Source organism: Tricharina praecox (assembly GCF_024521635.1).
Source record: "Tricharina praecox strain CBS 144465 chromosome Unknown BZA05scaffold_1, whole genome shotgun sequence".
Classification (NCBI taxonomy): Eukaryota; Fungi; Ascomycota; class Pezizomycetes; order Pezizales; family Pyronemataceae; genus Tricharina; species Tricharina praecox.
In genome coordinates this window covers 1896219-1918474 of record NW_026250403.1, presented here as the reverse complement: position 1 = coordinate 1918474, position 22256 = coordinate 1896219, and the positions used below count along the sequence as shown (strand labels likewise).

Genomic DNA, 22256 nt, shown 5'->3' with positions numbered 1-22256 from the left:
TTCTCGCCGCCCCCATTCACCGCTGCTGCGAAGGATCCTCGGTGTTGTCACACTACGGTCGGCTGCGTGCAACTCGACTTGACTGGATGGATGCGGGAGCCAACTTGGCGGCGGCTGTGGGCCGGCAGGTTACTTCCTCCAATCAATGGGAAGGGGGGGCCTGAGGTCGGCATGTGTCGACAGGCAGACAAATAGACAGGCAGGCAGGCAATGCAATGTAGCGTGCCGTACATGTCAAACCCACGTAGGTATGTACGTCAAACTCTCCATCGAAAAGAAAAGAAAAAACAGCCGACGGGTTGAAACTCAATTCGGCAGCGGGGAGGGGAGGGGGGGCTCGAATAGCCGAACCAAGCAAAGCGGACAAGCCGATCCGTCACGACTGCGTGCAGCGGCAAGACGAGGAGCCTTGCCTCTCGTAGCGTTCTCTCCCGGACAGCGACAGCCGCACCGGCAGCTTCCAAGGTTCTGCCGCTCGATGATGCTGGATGATGCCGGATGATGCTGGGTGGAAGGGTAGGCAGGCACATAGGTGATTCGTGTCTTGCAGATCGTGATTCGTTGCCCATTCCTTACAGGCCGATAGCCACTGCGACAGCTCCGATAGCCATGGCCAATTATCACTAGTAGTAAAGGTGCCTACAAGAAGTTAGCAGTGGCTCAGCCAGAGTACCACGTAGGGTAGAGTACCTACATTCCTTAGGTTGGATTCCGATTAGTAAAGTGGCTTGAGTGGGTAGGATGTATGTGTAGTATGTAGGCGACCGAGGTGTGGTCTCCTAGGTAGTCGTTGTAACGTGCAGCTGGCAGGCATAGTATGCCATAGATATGTAGTAGTAAGTACTCTAGAGTATCTCCATACTCTACTCAACATGCCATCATGCCGGTTCGCATCGAGTAGAGTAGAGTACTCTAGGTACCGTATGTACTAGAGCGAAAGGCTGGACATGCCATGGAGAGAGAAGGCTTGCAATTGCTTAACGTTGCTGCATAAACTAGTTAGTTCCATCCGATGCAAGGCTGCTGCATCGGTCCAATGAGTGCAGTTCCGAGAGACCGAGATCGATGACGGGCGCGGTACCGCTATCTATGTACCCGCTAGAGTAGACTCTAGAGTACCGGACCCGCTACCGGATGGTAGCGAAGGGGGGGTTGTCAGGTACCTATCCGTTGGTGGTGGTGCGTGGTCGGGGGTGGTGGTCGGGGTGGGGGGAAGGGGTGGAGGGGGGACTTGGAAGGGTTGGAAACTTGGAAGGGGGGAGCTTGGAAGGGGGGAGGGTTGGTGAGGTGACACTGGATTGAGGTTGAACGAAACTTCGAGAGATTTTCCGTTCTACGTCTGCGAGATAAAGTTTGAGCTATCTATGATATGTAGCACACGGAGGGAGGGAGGGAGGGAGGGCGGCGGCTGTTGTCTCGCTTCGGCTGGCCGTAACCACCACCAGACCACCAACACCAGGCTCTAGCATAGAGTAAACCCTTCCCCACACTGGCGCCTTCCCCACATTCTCGGCTCGTGAGGACGTTTCTATAGTAGTAGAGTAGAGTAGGCAAGTACTCTACTAACTTGCTCGTGTAGGCTGGCCCGGAGTCACGAGGCCAGGCTGCCACGGGGGGGAGGAATAGCAGAAAGCCGGAGCAGCACACCCGCTATGCACCCATCCACCAAGGTGTCTCTCGTCTCCCACGAGAACGGCGGCTCGAATCGCCCTTTACGATATCGATGCACTCACACACACGTGCACTTCTCATCATGAAGAAAACTTGCGAACGTTGGTGCCAGAAAACTTGTGCAGCGCAGCGCGCAGTGGCAGTGGCAGCCAACATGCGGGCGCCATGCAGGTGCAAGGCAAAGTAAGCTGTCGGCAGGGTGACAAGGGGAAGAAGTAGAAGGGGAAAAAAGTAGAAGGGGAAGAAGAAGAAGGGAAAGAAGAAGGGGAAGGGGAAGGGGAAGGGAAGAAGGGTCGCCTTTCGTCCGCCAGGGTAGTTATCGTACCGTACCGTATCCTGCTCGTTCGCCAGCAGACAGTTGAGAGCAGATCCGTAACATCGCCGGCCGGCCTCCGTGGACCATAACGACTCTAGAGTGTAAATAGTACTTATTTAGGTAGTCTACATACCAGTACAACCTCGACGCTTTGCCGGAACAGCGATGGCACGTACATAAGTACGTCCCATCCGCAGCCGATTAGTTAGTGGATCAACCCCGGACATCAGACATGGGCGTAGTACACACACAAGTCTTCACATGTGCATGCTCTCACAATGGTTCGACGTCGGTATAGAGTACATACAGACTAATTCTGCTCTCGCATTAAGCTACCCAAAGTGGTGGAGCAGCTTTCTGCTGTCTGCGTGTATCCATTTTTCTTTTCTTTTTAAAAATAAAATAATAAATGACCTAAAACATCCTCAAGAACCGACGGCGACGGTGACGGCGGCGGCCGCTCGGAGAAGCAGCTGCAAGTTGTGGGGAATTCGACCACGGGGGAGGTGGATGAGGATAGTAGTAGCGCTGCGTAATTACTTACATACCGTCTGCGAGGCGTGCAGGAAAGAACATCTCGGATAAGTATGCCACGGTTGGATTGCTTGCTGGCTGGATGGCTGGAAGGAAGGAAGGCCGGATAGCTTCTGCATGCCGTTTCGAATCGTTAATTAACGCCGAGCAGCCTTCCTTCCCCCGCATGAGCCATTATATTTCTCATCGCGGGCATCGCAGAATCTGATTCGGTTATCGGTTTCTCGGGTCGGTCCACCCTCTATCTATCTAGAGTGTCCGTCTATCGAATTCTCCGATCATCAATCAACACTCGCGAAAGAAGGGGAAAAGAAAAGAAGGAAAAAAGAAGAAAAGAAGGAAAGAAGGAAAAATGGCCCGCTTGGAGAAGCGGGAAACGACTGGTACTCTTCCTTATGCTACATACTCTACCTGCCTATGCTATGTTATGCACCCACACAAGAACCCATCGGCTTCCCGGTAGTTAGAAGTTGGTGCTGCATCGAGATTCGAAGCAAGTGGTGAGTGCTCCGTGGCAGAGGTATATAGCAGAGATGCCACTGCACTTCAAACACACTACCAAGAACTTGTTTCTTTCGTGGGGCTGCAATCTGCATGCAAAGCCCCATTGCATTGCAGTCGTCGTCGTAGTTGTCGTCGGGCGTATGACATAGGTACTCTGTTAGGTGTCGAGGGGGGGTTACATATGACGCTCATGACCGTCAACCAACCCAGCCTTCTTGCTACATACCCACGGTATGCTATCCACCCGCTCGGCGATGTCGCATCGATATCCCACTCTCTCTCTTTTCCCTATCTTCTACTGTATGTAGAGCAGAGTACCCATGCATGCCCGGACAAGTCGACATGCTAAGGAAGCCAATCTAGCGTGCAGCGCCTATGATACATGATGCTCTACATACCAAACCCACGGAGATGCAGAATCGCTACTCTACACACTGCCCTGCTCTACAGCTGTGTGGGTGTTTTATGACGATCCATTGGATCCCCCCCGACCCCCCCGCGCCGGCCGATTGAAGGAGCACCATAGGCCGCGACTGGTGCATTCCTCCGTGCCGCTGTCAAAGTTCAAACCACTTCAAAAGGAAAGTGGTCGGCGGAGGCTTATGTAGGTAAGCATGCAATTCCTATTGCAATGGGGAAACCTTTACCCCATACTATAGATGCATATCCAGCGGCCTTGACGACGGACGTGGGTGGTTATAGTACTTACAGCTCACTTGACTTGGGTACCTCTTCTTCTTCTTTTCTTCTTCTTTTGTCTTTTCTTTTCCTTTCTTTCCTTTCCTTCTGGTCTTTCTTTTCTTTCTGGTGGCAGGCAGGGTTGTTGTAGTTAGTCTGTTGTAACTTGTGGAGTAGTTAGTGTAGTTATGTCCATGGTTACACTTACTCCACGTACTATCATAGAGTAAGTAGACGGCCACCCCACGCTCTAGAAACATTCACACACCTATAACTGCTATAACTACTAGGTATAGAGTTGGAATAACTTCTGTCCAGTATACGCCTACGCGGCGATCCATCTATTCTTTCCAGCACCTCATGATCAAACCTTCGCCGGGGCCCGGGGGGGGGGGGGGGGGGGGGGGAGGGGTAGTAGAGGAAACAGAAATGGAAGGGAAGGGAAATGGAAGGGTTCCAGGCGGCAGCGGCGACCATATAGTTACTTCGGTGACCCTCCGGATACCGGTAGATACCGATACCGATACGCAGCGCGGCGCGGCGAACCCTCATTTAGGGCGTGCGTGTGTGCGTATGTGGTGTGTGGTGTGTCGTCGCCAGTGCAGTACAGTGCAGTGCCCTGCAATTGCTGTTTCTCCTGGGTATCTACTGGTGGTTCAATCAAATCCATTCACACCACCACCCCATCAACCCCATCCTTCCTATCCCATCCGATATCATCCCATCCCCGATCAGATTTCGCTTAGAGATGGGCTTAGTTTAGAGTGGTTCTTCCCCTCCCTCCCTCCCTCCATTTGCCGTGTTCAAAGTTCGAAAAGTTCGGCGTGTTGTGTTCACAGTTCACGTTTTTTTCTCGGCGTATGTACGTTTCGGGACTCGTGGACCTTGTTTGGTCTGGTTTGGTTGAGTTTCGGCTGGGTTGGGCTTCGTTGGTTGGGCTCGGTTGGCTTTTGGGTTTGGGTTGGTTGGTTTGTTTCGTGGGTTGGTTGGTTGACCGTTGGTTGGGTTGGTTGCAATTGGTGCTCTACTTAGATCATAAATTCGTTTCGTTATGAATGGCAGGGTAAATAAGAGAAAGTAGGTACTGTCTATACGGTACTCATAGTACGTGTACTCTACCTGTGTACGAGCCGGTAGGTACTCTACTATGGAGAGATTATGAAGGGCGTTCACTGTTCAACACCCCCCCCCCCCCCCCCCCCCCCCTACGAGTCCCAACCCCAGAGCTCTGGCTACTCTACTAGAGTTCTTCCGGCAAGTATTCCCAACGCTCAAAAAAGCACGGCGATAACTTATGGTGGTTTTTTTTTGCTTTGTTTAGGTGCGGCGGATAGATGGTACTCTACTCTAGAGTGATGCAAAAGAGGAATCCTACGTAGGACTTATGAACTGTACTACGTATAACTACGGTATCTACCTCGTTACTCTAGAGTACGACGGCGACGGCGACGGCGGCGGCGGCGGGGGTGGGGCGGCGGGGGTGGGGCGGACGTTGGATGGATGGATGCAATAGGTATATTTGCAACTGCCTATAAGGCGTACCTAGAGTAGAGTAGAGTAACGTAGCAGGTGCAGTCCCCCGTCCCCCGCCAATGCACCGACGCGACCGATGCGCGTGCGAGCGGACGGAGTGAAAGGAAGGAAGGAAGGAAGGCTGGATGGAACGAAAGGAAGGGAAGTAACGAAGGAAGGAAGGCAGTAACGAAGGAAGGGAGCAAGGAAGCAAGGAAGCACGGAAGAATAGAAGAAGAAGAGGGATCAGAGGAAAGTTCGAAATCGACAGTACCTACCCGAGTACCCAGGTACATACCTTCCTACATACCCGCCCGCCCGCCCGTCCGTTAACTTCTGCCGGCCGGTAGATGTGTACTTACGTACCTTTGTACATACGTTAACTATTTCTCCCCGGCGGGCGGGCTGGCAGGCAGGCTCGCTCGGACGTTGGGCATGGTTATGTAGAGTACTATACAGTAGAGTACTCTAATGTCATGCCATGTACGGTACATACATAGAGTACATACATACAATACAGTATCCACTCGAACCTCCCAGGAAAGACAAAGTGGGGACCTTCCATTGCCCCTCTAGAAAGCTGTCAGAATCCCAGAGACTGGGTGGGAAACGGAAAGGGTATTTACCGGCGGACTTGTGAGTGGGAGATGCTGCTTGGTCGGAATTTCATGGCGGCAGCGGGTGGGGGGAGTGGGGGGACGGGGGGACGGGGGGACGGGGGGAATTGAATTGGAGAGATGGAATGAGGGAGGGAGGGAGGGAGGGTTTGAGCGCCGTTTCTGCTACTTTCCATACTATATCTAGAACTCCCGGCGATATCCGGTGCTTCATGATGACTTTGTATGTACCTACCAGCACACTGTATACGCTCGCCGCGGAGTTCGTCCGTGTGAAAATCCTCTGGTGGGTTGATGGGTACATAGGCGGGCACTTTCAGCGGCCGCCGAAGCCAACGGGCCGCTGAACGCGGAGCGTGGAGGGGGGTGACGCTTTGGCCCGCTTCGCCGCAGCTCGCATCTTCTGGGCGTAGACATGATTAGCTACCGTCAACTTCGCCAACCTGGCTGGCAGCGGGGCGCCCGTCAGATAGTTGGATATGCGGTTGGTGACAGACTGACAGTGTTAGTTGCACATAACTACACTACAAAGATACTGCATCGACTCGCCCCCCACAACTGCCCTTTGGATGGATCCAGAAAAGATGTCCACTCTTTCACTTTCTCTCTCTCCGAGAGCTCTCCAAGTCTTTTGCCCCTACATCCTAGGTATGTAGTTAGTTCGGTGAGAAGCTGCAGCAGCTTCGGCGAGCTCCTTGTCGTTACCTCCCCTCAACGTTTCGTTCAATGTTTTCATAACCACCACCACCACGGTCCACTGGCACCCCACGCACGCACGGCGGAGTCGAGTCCGGGCCATTTGGATGCGACAGGTCAACGGCACCTATGTACCTGCGTATCCAAGGAGGAATGTATAGGTGATGTGATGTATTGCATCTCGCTCCGAAGAAAGGAGGGATGTATGAAAACCGGCAGGGCAGGGCGGGCAGGCCGGCGGCGGAGTACTCTTCCTCCAACACACACTACACACACACGCACGCACACGACCTGAGTGCCCCTCCCCTCCGCAAGCCTCAAAGCTACCCCCAAAAGTTCTCCCGAATGAAAATTCTCAAGAAAGAGAGAGAGGCGGAGAGGGAGAGGTTCCTTTTTTTCCTTTCTTTTTACCCAGATCCAGGGTTAGAGCCTGAAACATGTTTGTAAGGGCCACAATTTGGCGAGAGCGAGCCTTGCTGCATCGGACCTGGCTTCGAAGCTGTGTTCCCGGGAGTTGTTAGCACAGGTGGCTGGAGGGGGGGATGGGGGGGAGAAAGAGACGAACCAGCTGCCAGCTGGGGGATGGGGGGGAAGAGCCATCAGAAGGCCCCCAATCGAAACGATGCATCTCACTCTAACTGCCTCCATTCACCTGGACGGCGGTATTTTATGCTTTTTCCCTCCAACTGCCTCACCCCCCTCCCCCTCCCCCCCCCCCCCTCCCCACCCCGTCAGCCCTCCATCATGAGCCGGTGAATGCTCTAGAGTGCTTGTTGGTGCCTGCCACCGCTGCGGTGCACATAGGGCCTTGGCGGTTTTTCTTTCTTTCTTTCTCTCTTTGTTTACTGTGTTTCCAACCGTGGACGGGAAACGGGTTACGAGGGGAAGGGCATCATCAAACGATGTTTCCCAAGTTCCAACTGTTGAGCCAGCGCCGCCACCGGCCAGGTGGAATTGTATGGTCCTTCTTCTCTCCCCACCTACCAGGTAACTAACCAGCTGCTCTACATAACAAGAGGATAAGTGGCTTGTTAGCTGCCACTCGGGAGGAGGTGGGATGAACACGAAGGAGAGTGGGCCGGCCGATAACTTACCTATGCTGTAACTCGATACTGTACTGTAGACTCCGTGCAGGCTGGGAACATACCAGCACGTGTGTCACTGTGTGCGTGTGTGGAGTGGAGTGGAATGGAGTGGAGGATAGTCAGTTACGCCGCCCACTACGCTGTGGTCTGAGATACACGCGGCGGAGCGCGCAAGAGAAGTTCTGGGTCTGCTGCCCAACCCCGCCCACACACGCATACTCCAGGTCACCCAACTGATGGAATTGAATACTCATGCACATATATGCTGAGCCTGACGGTAAAGCAAAGGAAAGCAAAGCAAGGCAAGGATAATGTTACACCCCTCCCCCCCAAGGCCATGACACCGACATACGGTGCTATCATACACCACCGGGCCCACCGGCCGGCCGCCAGCAGGTTCTGTGGGGGATAGGACAGGACAGGACATATCTACCAATGCTACCATACCATCGAATACGATGAAAATCAGGACTTCTTTCCCATGGGCCTTGCTTCCAATGGCTGGGGGAGGCAGGGCTGTAGATAGTTAAGTGGGGAGTCGTATTACTGGTGAAGATCCACCCCCCCCTCCGATGTCATGGCTCAACTAAGATCCCACCATAGGCTCACGAGTAACCGCACGTACGTACTGGTACATATTTTTCGCAAGAAGCGAGGAATGAGAAACGACACAGTGGAAGGGGAAACTGGAAATAGGGCTCTTGTTCTTCTTCTTCTTGTTCTTCTTCTTCTTGCTCCTCTTCTTCTTCTTCTTTCCTTCATCTCTTCCGCCTTGCTACATACACACACACTTGCCCGCTCACGCGCACGCTTGCGGAGTCGTGGTGGTGGTGGTGGTGATGGAAGAAGGGAGGGGAAAAAAGGGTAATCAAACATCCGAACCAGCTCGTTGGATGGGAGCGGAGCGGACTGGGTTCGGTCGGAAGAACTCATCGATCCGCTGCGCTTCGCTGGACTGGACGGCCGGATATATGTGCTGGGCTGAGTCGGAAGAAGGGCAGAGCAGGGCAGCACGGAGATGATACGGTATATACGGTATCTAGTGTGGCCCTGCTAGAGTAACCAGCCAGCCAGCCAGCCAGTCTGGAGTTCCCTTTCTTCCTTCCTTCCTTCCTGCTTGTGCCCGCTCCGCTCCGCGGTCGTCGCCGCTACCGCCGCTGCTGCGAATGCGGATGCCGAAGCGGAAGCGAAGCCCAAGGGCTGCGGGCTGTGCGGGCCCAGATTGCGGAGCTTATTCATTCCTGAATCCTCACCGAGTAGGTACCAAGGTATCTACCTAGGTAGCCGTTGCGAAGCTTGCGGAGTAGTAGCTCGATTGGTGAATGCATCCATACCTACCCTACATACGCATATGGGGTGGGAGAAATAGCGATGCGGGAGGTGGAGGATGATGGAAGCTTGACAGGACCCTTTCCTCGCGGCCCATGGTTCGCCACCTACTCCATACTGAAAGTCCCCCAGCCTCTAGATATGGCGGGAGAATCCCAGCTCCGGGCGGACCATCGCAGGATCCACGTTCCATTGCTGACGCGGGTATGTAAGCATCAATCTCATCAATCTCATCAATCCCGTCAATCCCGGGGGTGGGCCCGACCGGCCACCGAGCGAGATGTGTCATGCAATCGAGCATAACATCTGGAACAGTATCTATAGTAATACACGCGCAGCCGAAGTAGCAGCAGCATCATCTATACAAAGAGAGCTGCCGGCCGGGGTGGTCCTCGGATTATTACATGAGAGTTAGATATCACAGCGGCAGCAGCACAATCCATTGGAGCAGCGGCAACGACGCAACGACGCAACGACGCAGGGAGGGCGGGCGGGAGGGCGGGAGAGAAGTGATGGGCCGCTGTCTTCCGTCCGTTCGACGTCCGACGAACGGACGGACGGGCGGACGGCTACCTATCTATCTGTGGTTTGATTGCCATTGGCTGGTTGGCTGGCTGGGGGTGGTTAATGCACACGGCTGCGGATCAGTCATGTCAATCAGTCGGTCAGCCCGCATCCGCACCCGCTCTCTCACCCTCACCCTCGAGCTCGAGCTCCCGGACTTTTCGCGAGGGCGCGGGCTCCCGTGCTACCAGGTAGGTAGTAGGAACTATAGCACGTTTGGCCACCCCGAAGGTAGCATACGAACAGACCTTTACTGAACCACCACCTCGCCTCACCTCCCGTGTATAGCTCCAAGCTCTTCCATGGTTTCAAAATTCGTCTGGGGGCCAAATCTCATGGGTGTGTCCTTCTGGACCCTTTGCAGACGAAGAATACAAGTTTTTTTTACCCTTCCTACGTCGTTTCCTTTGTTTCCTCTCTTGGAATGGGAAGGAATTTGGACCGAGGGAGAGAGAGAGAGGGAAGGATGGAGCGAGGTAGGGAGGGTAGGGGGGAAGGACAGGGCCACCCTTTTTCCCGGCTCATGTTGCTGAATGAGCGCAAATTGCTTGGGTTTAGTCCGATCTGTTTGTGGCTATGGCCATGGTGGTCATTGTTTGTTCGTTCGCGTTTATGTACTGACTTCCCGCTAGCGCCGTTTTTCAAGGGAAACATTTCTACATACCCTTCCCTTCCCTTCCACGGCTCGTTTCGTTTCCCTTTCACTAGATACTCTAGGTACTTACTTGGGTAACGACTACCACCACCACCACCACCACTACTACTACTAAGTTCTTGGTTATTTGCAGCGAAACTTATTCTTAGAAGTCATATAATCTTGGCGGACACTTTTTTTTTCCTTCTTTTTTTTCCTGCTTGCTTGCTTGCTCATGTAAAACCGCATCCACGGGTTTTCCCATAATTCCGAGATTCACCATCCTTTCACTTTCCCAGGCCCCCTGACGGGCAGGAAAAAAATAGGTACTCTAGGTGGAGCGGAGAAAATGGAAACCCAGATGGACGGTTCCTTTGACGTTCCGGGGAGAAGAAGGAGATGAAGAAAAGGAAGAAGAAGGAGCAGGAGGTTCTGCGCGTCTGTCTGTCCAGTGTCGATGACGATGGCGATCACACTACTCTATACACTGAGCGTTCCATTCATTCATTGATTCTTTTCGAAACATTATTGGAACCCCCCCGCCCCACTTGATTCCTTGCTTCCTCGTTGCTTCCTTCCTCCTGCTCTGCGCAGCGCTCCTGTTGGTATGTTTCTATGTAGAAAAAGTACCGAGAGCAGATGAGCTGTTGGTATCGAACTGCCGTGGAAGGGAAAGAGGGAAAGAGGGAGGGAGAAGGAAGGCGTGCCGCTTGTCACCCACCACTTACCCACCCACCCAGGTCCCAGCCTTTAACGAGCTGCGAGCTGCGAGCTGCGTCACTGTGCTGCCGTTGGTAACGGGCCTGTAGAGTACCGGTATACATGGTAGATGGATGAGTTGATTGATTGATTGAGTGACGACCCGGTATGAGGTATGTACTCTACTCTACGTATCTCTGAGGTGAGGTGAGGTGAGGTGAGGGTGAGGAAGCGAAGGGCGGACGGACGCCGCATGTAGTAGAGTAGAGTACTCTAGATAGGTACGTCAGAGATGGTGGTTGCTCTCATAGGTACGGTACCTGGCCGGGCTAATCTGGGCTGGCCGACTTCCCCCCATCGTCTGCCTACTTTTACTTGAGGATATCGGAGTGCCCCTTCGATAAGATCTGTTTCATGTCTTCTTCCTCCGCTTCTCCTGCTTCTTCTTCTGCTTCTTCTTGGACACACACACAGCACGTCGCAACTGCCATGTCGTTGGAATACCTACTATCCCGGAATGGTGAAGCAGGCAGGCAGGTAGGCAGCTATGTACCAGAGAGAGTCTTGTGTATGTACCGCTACACTACACATATGCTCCCTACCTACATGTTTTTAGCGTATTGTACATAGGTCTGTACTCCACATAGCTAACACTCTACATAGCTCTCTGTGTAATCCCATTTGTGGTGTGTGTGTGCGAGAGCTCGCGGGAGATAGCGACATGAAATTGCTTTTTTCTCCCTCTCATCCTTCTTCGTGTTCTCTCTGTTCCCTCTTTCTCGCGGACCCGAATACTGGGTCGTCTCTCTAGCCAAAACTAAAACTAAACGTGCCGCCAATCCGAAGAGAGACTGGGGGGGGTTTGGGTTGGGTTGGGGGGGTGGATGGGGGGTTAAGTTAGTTACAAGCAACACAACACCGAATCCTTGTCCTTGGGAGAGGAAAAGGAAAGAAAATTACCGTATGGCAGACCTCTCCATCCCCCATGCGAGAGTGACCAGGCTGCGGTAAGTTAGTCTCGGATTACATGCCCCTGCACGAGCGATTGCTCCGTGCCAAAGAGCTGGGGCAAAAGACTCTTGGGAGGTTGTGCTCTCTGGGTTTAGCGGTAACTACGGCGGTGGTGCTGGTGGTGTGGTCACTACACCAAACTACCAACTACTAACTACTAACTACTACTGTGGAGCGCGTGTGTGCGTGTGTGAGCTGTGTGTGAGAGGGAGAGGGAGCGGCCAAACATCGAAACGGCTGGCGTACTGTAGTTACGGCGAGGGAGATGGAGTGGGAGATGGATCGGGAGAGCGTGTGGTGTGTGTGCGTGGGCAACGGCAGCGCAAGAAACAAGACAGACAGCCAGACAGACCGGTTAACACGGGCAGGTGGTATGTGTTGCAACCTGCTTGCTTGCCCACTGCCCGCCCAGTGCTAACCATATATTCCGTAGCCGGATGTGGTCGCTCTCGTTGGGTCGGGTTACGTACGTACTTGCCTTTCATCGCGGGATGTTCTTTCTGGAGATGTTTGTGTGTTGTTTCCGGTGAGGCCAGGATGTCGGATGATTCTTTTTTTTTCTCCCATTTTTTCTTGCTCGGGCTGAGGTGGGTCCTACGAGTTTGAACGGGAACATCCCGTTCCCTCCCTTCGGTCTGCGACCGAGATCGCGTTGTTTTTGTCGAGGGCGCAGGCGGTTGGTACTTTTGTGTCGCGGTAAATAGTGTTGGGTCGATGGCAGTGATTGGTGGAAAGTGGGGGAATTTTCGTTGCGGCGGTTGAGTTTGGGGGGAACTGGGTGGCTTCAAAAGGCTGTGTACTCTAATGGAGTTCTGTGTGGGTCGCCGGCTTGGAGATGGCTGTGGGTCGTGACGGTAATGGTGGAGGTGGTGGAGGTGGTGGTGGGTGGACGAGGTGGTGGTTTGTGGAGCTTCGTTGTACGTACAGTATGCATGGGGTGAATGTCCGTCTCCAAGAGGACGATGTTCGATGTTCAATATTCATGTTTGTGTGGCTCCCGACACACCTCGACGCACCCAAACCCAGCTGCCTTTTTTCCCTCGCGGGAGTCTACATACATCGCTAGCATTCCGAGCCAGACTTCGCATGCTTAAACTTTGCCTTGCCTATCCACGGGAGATATACCATTCATGCGGGTACGACTCATTACAGCGGTTAGGCAGAAACGAGGCAGAAATCGGAACGAACAGAAGGGCACGGGTAGACACTCTTCAAAACACACCCAAGGAGATGCAACAACGGCCGACGAGCGGGGTGAGGTGGGGGAGGCGGAGGGGAGGCGGGGAGCAGAATGTGAGGGGGAGTGAGGAGGGGTGTGAGAATGGAGAACAGGGAGGTGAGAACTTTGACAGACAGGTCGTGTGCCCGGGTTCGCTGGCCGCGGTGAGCCAGTGGTGTTGCCGTGTGCATAAGATGTATGTACCCTACGAAAAAAGATCTCGGGCTGACTGGCTGGTGTGCGGACAGCCCATCAAAAGGGAAGAAAAGGGAAAAAAGGAAAAATCCGCCGTCAACACATCTCGATCTTCAACTCTCGAAGAGAACGAGAGAGATTGGCCACGCCTACGATTGACTGCGGGAAGACAGATCCGTCCGAGGCCACAAACAACACGAGTTTGAAGGGGAATGCAGTGAGTGTGTGAGTGTGCGAGAGTGTGTGTGGGGGGGATGGAAATGTGTGATATGTGTGGTGTGGTGAGTGGTGTGTGGAGTGAGAGAGTGTGTGTGCCAGTGGGATGTGTATGGACCATGGGCCATAGGCCGGCCGCACCCATCACTCTGCGGGAAAGGGCTTGCAGTGCGGTACGGACACTATCTAGAGGGAGGATGTCTGTGTGCCGGGCCTGTCCGCTTCCCGTTACCTGTGCCGTTCGCCGCCGGCCGGCCAAGCGGGAGGGATCTCAGGAGACGAGCAAAAGAGACGAGCGAAAGAGACGAGCGAGCGAACGAGCGAACGAACGAGCGGACGGAAGGGGCAAAGGACGTGGTCTAGGTTCTGGCATGCAGCGGCGGTGGTGAGCTGAGGTGCGGTACGGTACGGCACGGTGCGGTGCGATGCCGGTGCGGATGACTGCCATTCCGTCCACCTAGATGGCTCTGGCTCGGCCATGGCGGCGAGTCCGTCGAGCCGTGGTGCAGGTAGAGTGCCCAAGTATGTAAGTAGAGTACTTGCCTAGACTCGTGCCTTGCCTGCCCGCTCCATCGCTGAAATTGAGGCCGTAGGAAGCAGAATAGTGGCCAGCCAGTGGTGGGCCCGTTGGACTGCCCATGTCCTCCGCCCTCGGCCATTGTGCCGTGATGCAGTGGGCGATGCCCCTTCATGCTCCCTCGCTCTTTCCCTCTCCCACCGGCTATCTACATGAGTCGACCGTCTCTGATGTTGTCGTCACGGTGCGTCTGGCCGCTGTACGATGAGCAGGTTGGCCGCTGGGCCATGAGCAGGTTGCCCGGTGCTGTGGAGCGGATGTGCAGTACATCGATGGCGTGCCTCCGCGGCCTCCGCTGCCCCCATTGCCTCCAGTGCCTCCATCTCCACCGCCGCCGCCGCCGCCGCCTCGAGCCCTGCGCCTCCAGGATTCCGCTGCATGGTCTCGCAACCAGGGCCACACGATGGATCCGTGAGGTACGTACCTGCCAAGTATCTACCTACTTCCTGACTTACCTACTCGCCCAGCTTCTTACCTACCTCTATCGTCCAGTCTGCCACGGCTGCACACTGCCACGCACACTTGCCACTTGCTGTTGACCCATGGGAAGCGCGAAGAGCTAGCATCTCTCGCTGGGATGTCTAAGCTCAGTTTTGGGGGTCCAGTTAGAATAAGCTGGTCAATGGGCAGCAGCGAACCCTGGCCAAAAGCAATGTTCGTTCGTTAACTCGCTCTAGCTAGTTTAACCACCCGTAATCCTGGTTGCCTCTGTTTAAGCTATCGGAGGACCCCCCCCCCCCCCCCCATCCCCATCCCCAAGCATCCCAAGCACGCCCTCACGCTTCCTGTGAACCAGAATCCCCAGCACTGGAACGGACGTATAACTGGCAGCTGCAACCCCAACTTATCTCCCGTCTCTGATTCAACCTCTCCCCACTACTTAACATACTTCAATCGAGTCCTCCCCACTCCTGTCCACAACAAGAAATCCTCATAGCAATATCAGAAACGGATTCCTCCCGTGGCCTGCACTCTCCAATATCATCCACATAATATATATACCTTGCTGCCCGCCCCCCGACTTCAACTTCAACATCAACATCCAACTCAACCCAACCCGCCTCGACATCTGCCTTCTACCTTCGGCATCCCGCCTGAACAGCTGTCTACCAACCGCTCTCACACACCCCCTCCTCCCTCCATCGTCAACAGCCACCCAGTCTTAAACCCCCCCACTCCCCCAAGACTGAATCGCAGCTTCCCGTCACAAGCACCGACAATCACGACTCCTGCGCGCTATCTCAACAACAACAACACCTTCAACAACAACAACCAACTTACCGCAATGGATATTCTCGAGCTCATCGACGACAAGGATCAGACCATCGCCGAGTGCAGCCAGCGACCCTTCCAGTGCCCTGAGCCCGACTGCATAAAGGTTTGTTTGCTTCCCCCCGCTATGCGGGCGAACGTGGTTGCTTTGCAGCTCGCCAATAGCAGAAGCTAACGTGCAGTGCAGAGTTTCAACCGCAAGTCCGATCTGCAGCGCCACCACCGCATCCACACAAACGAGAGGCCATACACCTGCCATTACCACGATTGCGGCAAGTCCTTCATCCAGAGGAGTGCCCTTACTGTGCACATCCGGACACATACTGGCGAGAAGCCCCACAAGTGTGAATACCTTGGTTGCGGCAAATGCTTCTCAGATGTAAGCGAGACCCGAAAGACCCGAGACCCCCGAAACTCAATTCCTATTTGCCGCCGAGATCGCGAGCTAACCATTGCGGCAGTCCTCGAGCTTGGCGCGTCACCGACGGATTCACACTGGCAAGCGCCCATACCGGTGCCCTATCGATGGATGTGAGAAGAGGTACTTAAAGGAGAACTCCGATGGCGAAAACCATATAAAAATAAAAAATAAAAAAATGGGAAGCAAGAAGTCTGACTGGATCGTCTTTATAGCTTCTGCCGGAAAACAACATTGACCAAGCACGCGAGGCGGCAACATCAGCTTCTTGACAACGAGGGAGCTGACTCTGAGATGGAGACCGAAGAGGACCTGGACATGACTTCGACACCCAGAAAATCACTGCCGGCGAGGAACCAACAAAAGAAGGCCGTCAGACGGCTACAGCAGCAACACCAGCGAAGACAGAGCGCGCTGCTGCCACAGGGAACCACCTTGTTCCGTCAAAACACCTATGGCATCCATGAGCCTCTGAGCCCCCACAGCCCAATGACCCTGCCGTCTTCCAACTCCTCGAGCCGCAATGCCAGCTTCTCTTCCGGATTCTACAACGACAACCAACACCAGAATATGATGCCCCCAACACCACAGAGCCCGTACTTCGAAGACCACTCGCGATCAATCTCCCCGGCAACCGTCATCCACACCCCAGTGATCGGCCATGCCGGACCCTTCCACAACGGACTTCGGCTCGTGTTGGACCCGCAGAGCCCCGAGCAGCTCCTGGTGACGGCCCAACATCTTCAGAGCAGTCCCGGTAGCCTTTCGTCTTGCTCGTCCGTGTCAAGTCAGTCTTCGGTCGACTACTTTTGCCGGGCACCTCAGCCGTCGACGCCCTACCAGTCCCCGTATGTCTCTTCCGGCAGTTACCCCAACCCCTCGAGCATGCAGACGCAACAACATGCCGCCCAGTTCCATCCCAACATGCATTACCCGACATCTTTCCATGTGCCGCAGCTGCAGGCACCACAGGTGTGGTACGAAGTCAACACGCACCAGCACCACCTGATCTCTACGCCATCAAGGATGGATTTCGGATACGACATGCCGATTATCAAGCAAGAGGATACCAGCATGCTGCCGACACCCCGCAATTCATTCTGCTAAACACCCTTTCGCCACATCATCAACCGCGGCGACCTTGTACAAAGCCTTTTTTTAAGTCCATTTTTTGCTTTTCCCTCGTCATTCTTCGTCGATGCATATATATACCTATTCGGGCGGCTTTCGAGAATCAATGTTCTCATTTGTTTTTTCGTTTATTTCTTTTTCTGTTTTTGTTTTCGCACTAAAAGAGGGTTTTCATTTGGGGTTGGGCTGCACAGTGCTTTTCGTTACTTTCCTTTCGGTCTCACTTAAAAGAACGGGTACAGCTTCATGTCTACAATCAGGTGTATGGGTGGCGTGCTTTGATTGGTTTTTTTATTTCCCTACATATTCTTGGTTCCACACGGCAGGCAGTTTATTGATTTTCATCGCATTGTGTTTATTGGGTTGGTTTTCTTTGCATCCCGTCCTCTCCCTCTCACTGTCTCGGTGTGTTTTTTGATTCCTCCTTCGTTGCACATACTACTCGCTTCTCTGCATGCAATGGTTCTACTTGCATACGGGGGGAGGAGGGTTTCTCCTCAGATCTGCTCCTCTGGTTGGTTGTTGAGGGGCGTCGGAGTACAGTTTACCGTGCTACTGCGCTTTTTTCTGCTACGGATTCTCTCTCTTTTGTTATTCGTCAGAGGGGTTTCCATCATCTCATCATCAACTTCATCATCATCATAATACTAACACTCGGAGGGCAGGGCAGATCATGTCTTCCTGAAGGTGTCTTTTTTTTTACTACTCTTCCAATAGGTACATACATTTTAACCACTATTATCACCTTTTTCAGTTCTATTTCCCTTTTCTTTTCCTTTTTTTCCTTTTTCTTTTTTCAGTACAAATTATCTCGTTTAACTTTGGGCTTTCCTTATATCTCCTTTTTATTTTATCTTTATATCTCCTTTTTTTTTATCCCCTTGGTTGGCGGTTATACATATTATTATCGTTTGTTTGTGGTGCGAGAATTCCCTTTGTTTCATTTTCCTTGGTTGGCTGGAGAAATTTGTTTTTTTTTGTTGGATATTATAAGAAGGGGGAAAGAAAGGAGGAGGACGGACAGATGGATGGACGGACAGACGGGAGATGGTCGGACGGGAGACGATATCAAGCACAAGTGGCCTGTAAATTGGAAGTCACACACAATACAATTACAATTAAGAATTCTTGCAAAGTGATCTAAATCGATTTCGTTTTGTTTCCCGGGAAGCGTGAAGCCTTCCTGTGTGGGCGGGTTGTTGGTGGGTTGGTGGAAGCTGGGAAATTGGGAAATTAGAATTTAGGGCGGTATCTATTCCCAGGACGGACATATCCGCGAGGGAACGGGGGAGGGTCGCAATCGCCGAATCAATTACTTGTTTGTTTATTTGATTTCCTTGCCTTTTCCTTTCCTTCTTCTTTCTTTTCTCTTGCGCAATCATAATCATAACGCCGTCCATATGACACCGTCCACACAACTGGTAGTGATACCATACAGTGATAGGCACAGTGATACCATACAGTGATACAATGATACGGTGATACGGTACTGTTGATAAATTGCGGGTGCGGCGACGGGGATTGGCCTGTTGCGGTGCTGTCCGGGGCGGTGCGGTACGAGGCGGTGCGGTGTGGGGAAGGTTGTTTCATCCACCCACTCAACCCACTCGACCACTAGAAACGAAAGCGTCGAAACGTGACGACCGCCACCACCACCCTTCTAACCACCCCCCCAAATCCACCCATCCATGGCCATCGCATCGTATGCATCGTACATATATATATGTCCACCTACGCATGCGCCAGTACGCGTCCTGGTCCAGCCAGCCTGTGTTCCTGCCAGCCTGTCTGCCTGCCAGCCTGTCTGCCTGCCAGCCTGTCTGCCTGCCAGCCTGTCTGCCTGCCAGCCTGTCTGCGATGATGTAGGTAGCCTAGATACCTACCCCCATATAGACAATATTTGGGCCCCGATTAATCTATCTCTCACACCCAGGCTATGTAGAGTACATACTATACATTACAGCCGGGCCCGTCGTGTCGTGTCGTGTCGTCTGTCAGAAAACGCACGCTCGGGAATCGAATTACTCCGTACGTAAGTACATATTTAAGTGCCTTTATAGGTCACTTTGCTGTAATTGCTCGATGGCCGATGGTTGATGGCAGATGGTCGATTCGTTTTCCCCGGTATGGAGGGAGGCTAGAGAGACATACAGTAGTAGATAGCCTGCTCGACTCTAGATACTCTGGGTACTCGACTCTATGTACGGCTACCCTGGGTATGTATCTCGCTCTGCTCGTTCTGCTCTAGAGTACTGGGCTCTAGATACTCTACGCCAGGGAAGGAAGGAAGGAAGGAAGGGAGGGAGGGAGGGAGGGAGGGAGGGAGGGAGGGAGGGAGGGAGGGAGGGAGAGGGAGGCGGGCGGGCCTGGGAGGGGGGGGTATTTTGCGATGTTGGTATGTTTGGGAAACAACTCGTTTTGAACACTGTCGCCGCTGTGTAGTAGCTAGCGCAGATCGGAAGAATGGTCGTTCGCTCGGCAAGACCTCCTTCCTACCTGAGGTTCTTGGTCCCGTCGAGTATGTATCCCATCCCTCCATCCATCCACCCCCATCCATCCACACATCCACACATCCACCCACACATCCATCCATACATCCTTCCTTCCACCCATCCATCCTTCCAACACATCACGACGGTGCTGCGCTGCTTGCTGGTGCTGGTCGCTCGCTCTGAGGAATTCCTCGGTCTCGCGGAGCGTGCCATGGGTTAACTACCCTACCTAGCGAGGGGTGTGTGATGTGTGGTTAGCAGGGGCGTGGTTAGCGGGAAGCCACAGTACTCCACTCTAGATGCTGTATCGGAGGGTTGGGGGGGGGGGGGGGGGGGGGGGGGGGGGTGAAAGGGGAGGGGGAGGGGAGGGAGGAGGGGGGGCAGAGTTGTTGTATGATATGTATGTGGCATGTGATGTCTGACCCCACTACTCTACTCTATCTACTGACATTTTTTGTTTTCGTCGTTGTGTCGTCGTCGTTGTCCAACCCACCCACCACCTTCACGTTCGCTTTACTTTCCTAGATCACTAGGACTGCCCGGTGGAGTGGAGCGGTGAATGTCGATTTGGTGGCGCAGCCTTGGTACCCGTTCACCGGAACAGTGGTTGAGTGGGGTTTGGGATTTATTTCTTGAGGGAGGGGGGGGCGGCCGGGGATTTGGAATGGGGAGGAGCAAGAACGAGACGAGATGAGATGAGGGAATGGGGATACGATGGGATACGATACGGAGCCCCCCAACACCACCACCACTACTACCGCCACTACCACCGCTACCACCACTACCACCGTACTCGACATAACCACCGTCTCCGACCCATCGACGCGGGTGGGGGTTGTTGTGGGTAAACCGGAACGTCTTGGGGGGTGAGCTGGGCTGGGCTGGGTGAGTATTACTCTACATACATAGATCATACCTACAGCATGCTCTCCATCCAGCCTTCTCGCTCCGTGAGCAAAATCGGATTGGTCGGAGACTCGGAGGGAGGTTTTGCTTGCGTTTTGGGGCTGCGTCGTCGGTGGGCTAAGATGGAAGTTTCCGCGACGACATCACCTCCACCAACAACCACCACCACCACCAACAACCACCACCATCACCACCACCACCACCACCACCATCACCACAACAAAAACAACTACGCAGCAAGCCCGCAGTCCATGTTGTTGGATGTGGGGCACTCGCTCGCTCGCGCGTGTTGGCGCCGATACGTTGATGGTTGTCGATAGAGCAGAGCAAGTGCCGAGTGTCGCATTCATTTCATCGAGTATGAACATGGCATGGTGCTGTGCGGATGAATAAACGTGCGCAACAGGACGGCCGGAGATACCAGCGGGTATCTACTGCGCTTTACTGTGACCAGAGGCTGACCAGAAGATACGGTACATATCGAAGGCAGCTGGGCGCAGCAGGCTTGAGAAGTTGACTCTCTTGGGGAGGGGAGTGGAGAGGATTCGCTTATTGCCTACCATTTGTTTCCCACCCACTCCTCGTGGTTACATCGGAACCCACGCATACATACATGCAGACACTATCGGTGATGGTGGTCTCGTTCCAACTGCCTAGCGCACATTACCCAAACCCCAAACCCCAAATCCTGGTGGATGGGGCTCGCGAAAGTACATGAGAGAAGGGCGAAAGGCTCGAACCGAGCTGCTGGGATACCATACATGGGCTGGCACAAGTTGGAGGGCGGTACAACGGAATAAACAACGTGGGTATTTATTTTTTCTTCACGGAGCGTGTGCGTGTGTGGGTGTGAGGAGGAGAATATGAGATGGGCTGTGTGATGTTGACTAAAGCCCAGTGCGAACTTCTTCGTGGTACTGTAGCGCAGTGGGGGCGAAATGATTGGTTGGGTGTGCCCCCCTCCCTCCCTCCTTCCCGGCTCTTCAGGATTGTGTTCCAAGACCTTGGTGATGGTTTGGGGGTGGACAAGATGTTGGGGAAAAGCGACGGCAAGTTCTGGCCGGGCTGCTGCTGCTGCTGGCTGTTGGCTGGCTGTCGGATCGGGATCGGTGGAGGGACCGACCACAGTTCGCTCTTCCTTACTTTTTTTTCTTCGCTGTTTCGGAGAGATAATTCTTTCCTCGAGTAGGCAGCGTAGGGTACTCTACCTAACTGGGTGCTACACATGCTTCGAGCGTTTTCGTCCGCTGCGACGGATCTGGTGTTCCATGCGGGGGCGGGGCATGTGCGGGCTAAGGGCGGGGAGGAGGGGAGAGGCGGGGCGGGGAGGGGCGATGCGGCGACCGCGGCGATGGCGGGGTGCATCCACATTGGCATATGAGAGCATACCTACTCTAGTACAATACATGCGCGCATACGGTCGATTTGCCGGAAACGAAACAACAGCAGCAGCAAGAAAATAAACCCAAACTTCTCCATCGACTTCTCCGTCGACCCATCAATCTTGCACATATCCCTCCCTGCCTCACTCCCTCCCTCCCGCAGTGCATTTTACTCGTTAGCTGCGCAAGACGGAAGCTGCAACCCGCAAGACGAGGCGGACGACCGATGGTATCAAGGATATGCCGATCATGACGCCGAATGATGATGGTTGATGGGGCTCGCCCCCATTGAAACTTCGAGACCGGAGCGGTGTGTGTGTGTGGATGGATGGTTCGGATGGTTGTTCGCAAATGGTTGTGGTGGTTGTGGTTGTGGTGTGTGGTGGTTGTGGTTGTGGTTGTGGTATGTGTGTGCGGACATTCTACCGAAAGTCCCCAGCAAGATGGGATACCTGGATGGGGGGAGGATAGACACTGCGTGCGAGATCTCGATATCGATCGATCATCCATCCTCTCCGGTCGTCCTAAAGCCCAGTGCTACCGCGATTCTGGAGAAAGGGTGTGGTGGTAGCCATGGTTGTTCTGTTTCTTGGACGCA

General features: G+C 53.8%; 4 protein-coding genes across 4 annotated transcripts; 2 read left to right on the top strand and 2 right to left on the bottom strand.

Annotated features, from left to right (window-relative positions):
• Window positions 1–4268: 4268 nt before the first annotated feature.
• On the top strand, window positions 4269–4777 carry BZA05DRAFT_382713 (uncharacterized protein). The gene has a single exon (XM_051482149.1). It carries the CDS (start codon window positions 4277–4279, stop codon window positions 4733–4735), a length of 459 nt encoding a protein of 152 aa, XP_051344496.1. The 5' UTR covers window positions 4269–4276; the 3' UTR covers window positions 4736–4777.
• Window positions 4778–6148: 1371 nt separating this feature from the next.
• Window positions 6149–6631, bottom strand: BZA05DRAFT_414646 (uncharacterized protein; the record flags this gene model as incomplete). Its single annotated transcript, XM_051485265.1, has 3 exons — window positions 6149–6328; window positions 6433–6476; window positions 6538–6631. 3 exons carry the CDS (start codon window positions 6629–6631, stop codon window positions 6149–6151), a joined length of 318 nt encoding a protein of 105 aa, XP_051344495.1.
• Window positions 6632–15168: 8537 nt separating this feature from the next.
• BZA05DRAFT_16415 (uncharacterized protein) lies at window positions 15169–17096 on the top strand. Its single transcript, XM_051479118.1, has 4 exons — window positions 15169–15435; window positions 15517–15708; window positions 15791–15870; window positions 15963–17096. Exons 1-4 carry the CDS (start codon window positions 15343–15345, stop codon window positions 16852–16854), a joined length of 1257 nt encoding a protein of 418 aa, XP_051344494.1. The 5' UTR covers window positions 15169–15342; the 3' UTR covers window positions 16855–17096.
• A 2666-nt stretch (window positions 17097–19762) lies between these two features.
• BZA05DRAFT_382701 (uncharacterized protein) lies at window positions 19763–20233 on the bottom strand. Its single transcript, XM_051482148.1, has one exon. The coding sequence runs from the start codon at window positions 20168–20170 to the stop codon at window positions 19892–19894; it is 279 nt and encodes a 92-aa protein (XP_051344493.1). The 5' UTR covers window positions 20171–20233; the 3' UTR covers window positions 19763–19891.
• Window positions 20234–22256: the final 2023 nt, after the last annotated feature.

Excerpts from the sequence above, each read along its gene's own strand:
- BZA05DRAFT_382713 (XM_051482149.1), top strand. The coding sequence starts at position 4,277 with ATGTGGTGTGTGGTGTGTCGTCGCCAGTGCAGTACAGTGCAGTGCCCT.
- BZA05DRAFT_16415 (XM_051479118.1), top strand. The coding sequence starts at position 15,343 with ATGGATATTCTCGAGCTCATCGACGACAAGGATCAGACCATCGCCGAG. Across the intron at positions 15,436-15,516 it reads CTGAGCCCGACTGCATAAAG|AGTTTCAACCGCAAGTCCGA; the intron begins GTTTGTTTGCTT and ends CGTGCAGTGCAG. Across the intron at positions 15,871-15,962 it reads ATCGATGGATGTGAGAAGAG|CTTCTGCCGGAAAACAACAT; the intron begins GTACTTAAAGGA and ends TCGTCTTTATAG.
- BZA05DRAFT_382701 (XM_051482148.1), bottom strand. The coding sequence starts at position 20,170 with ATGTCGAGTACGGTGGTAGTGGTGGTAGCGGTGGTAGTGGCGGTAGTA.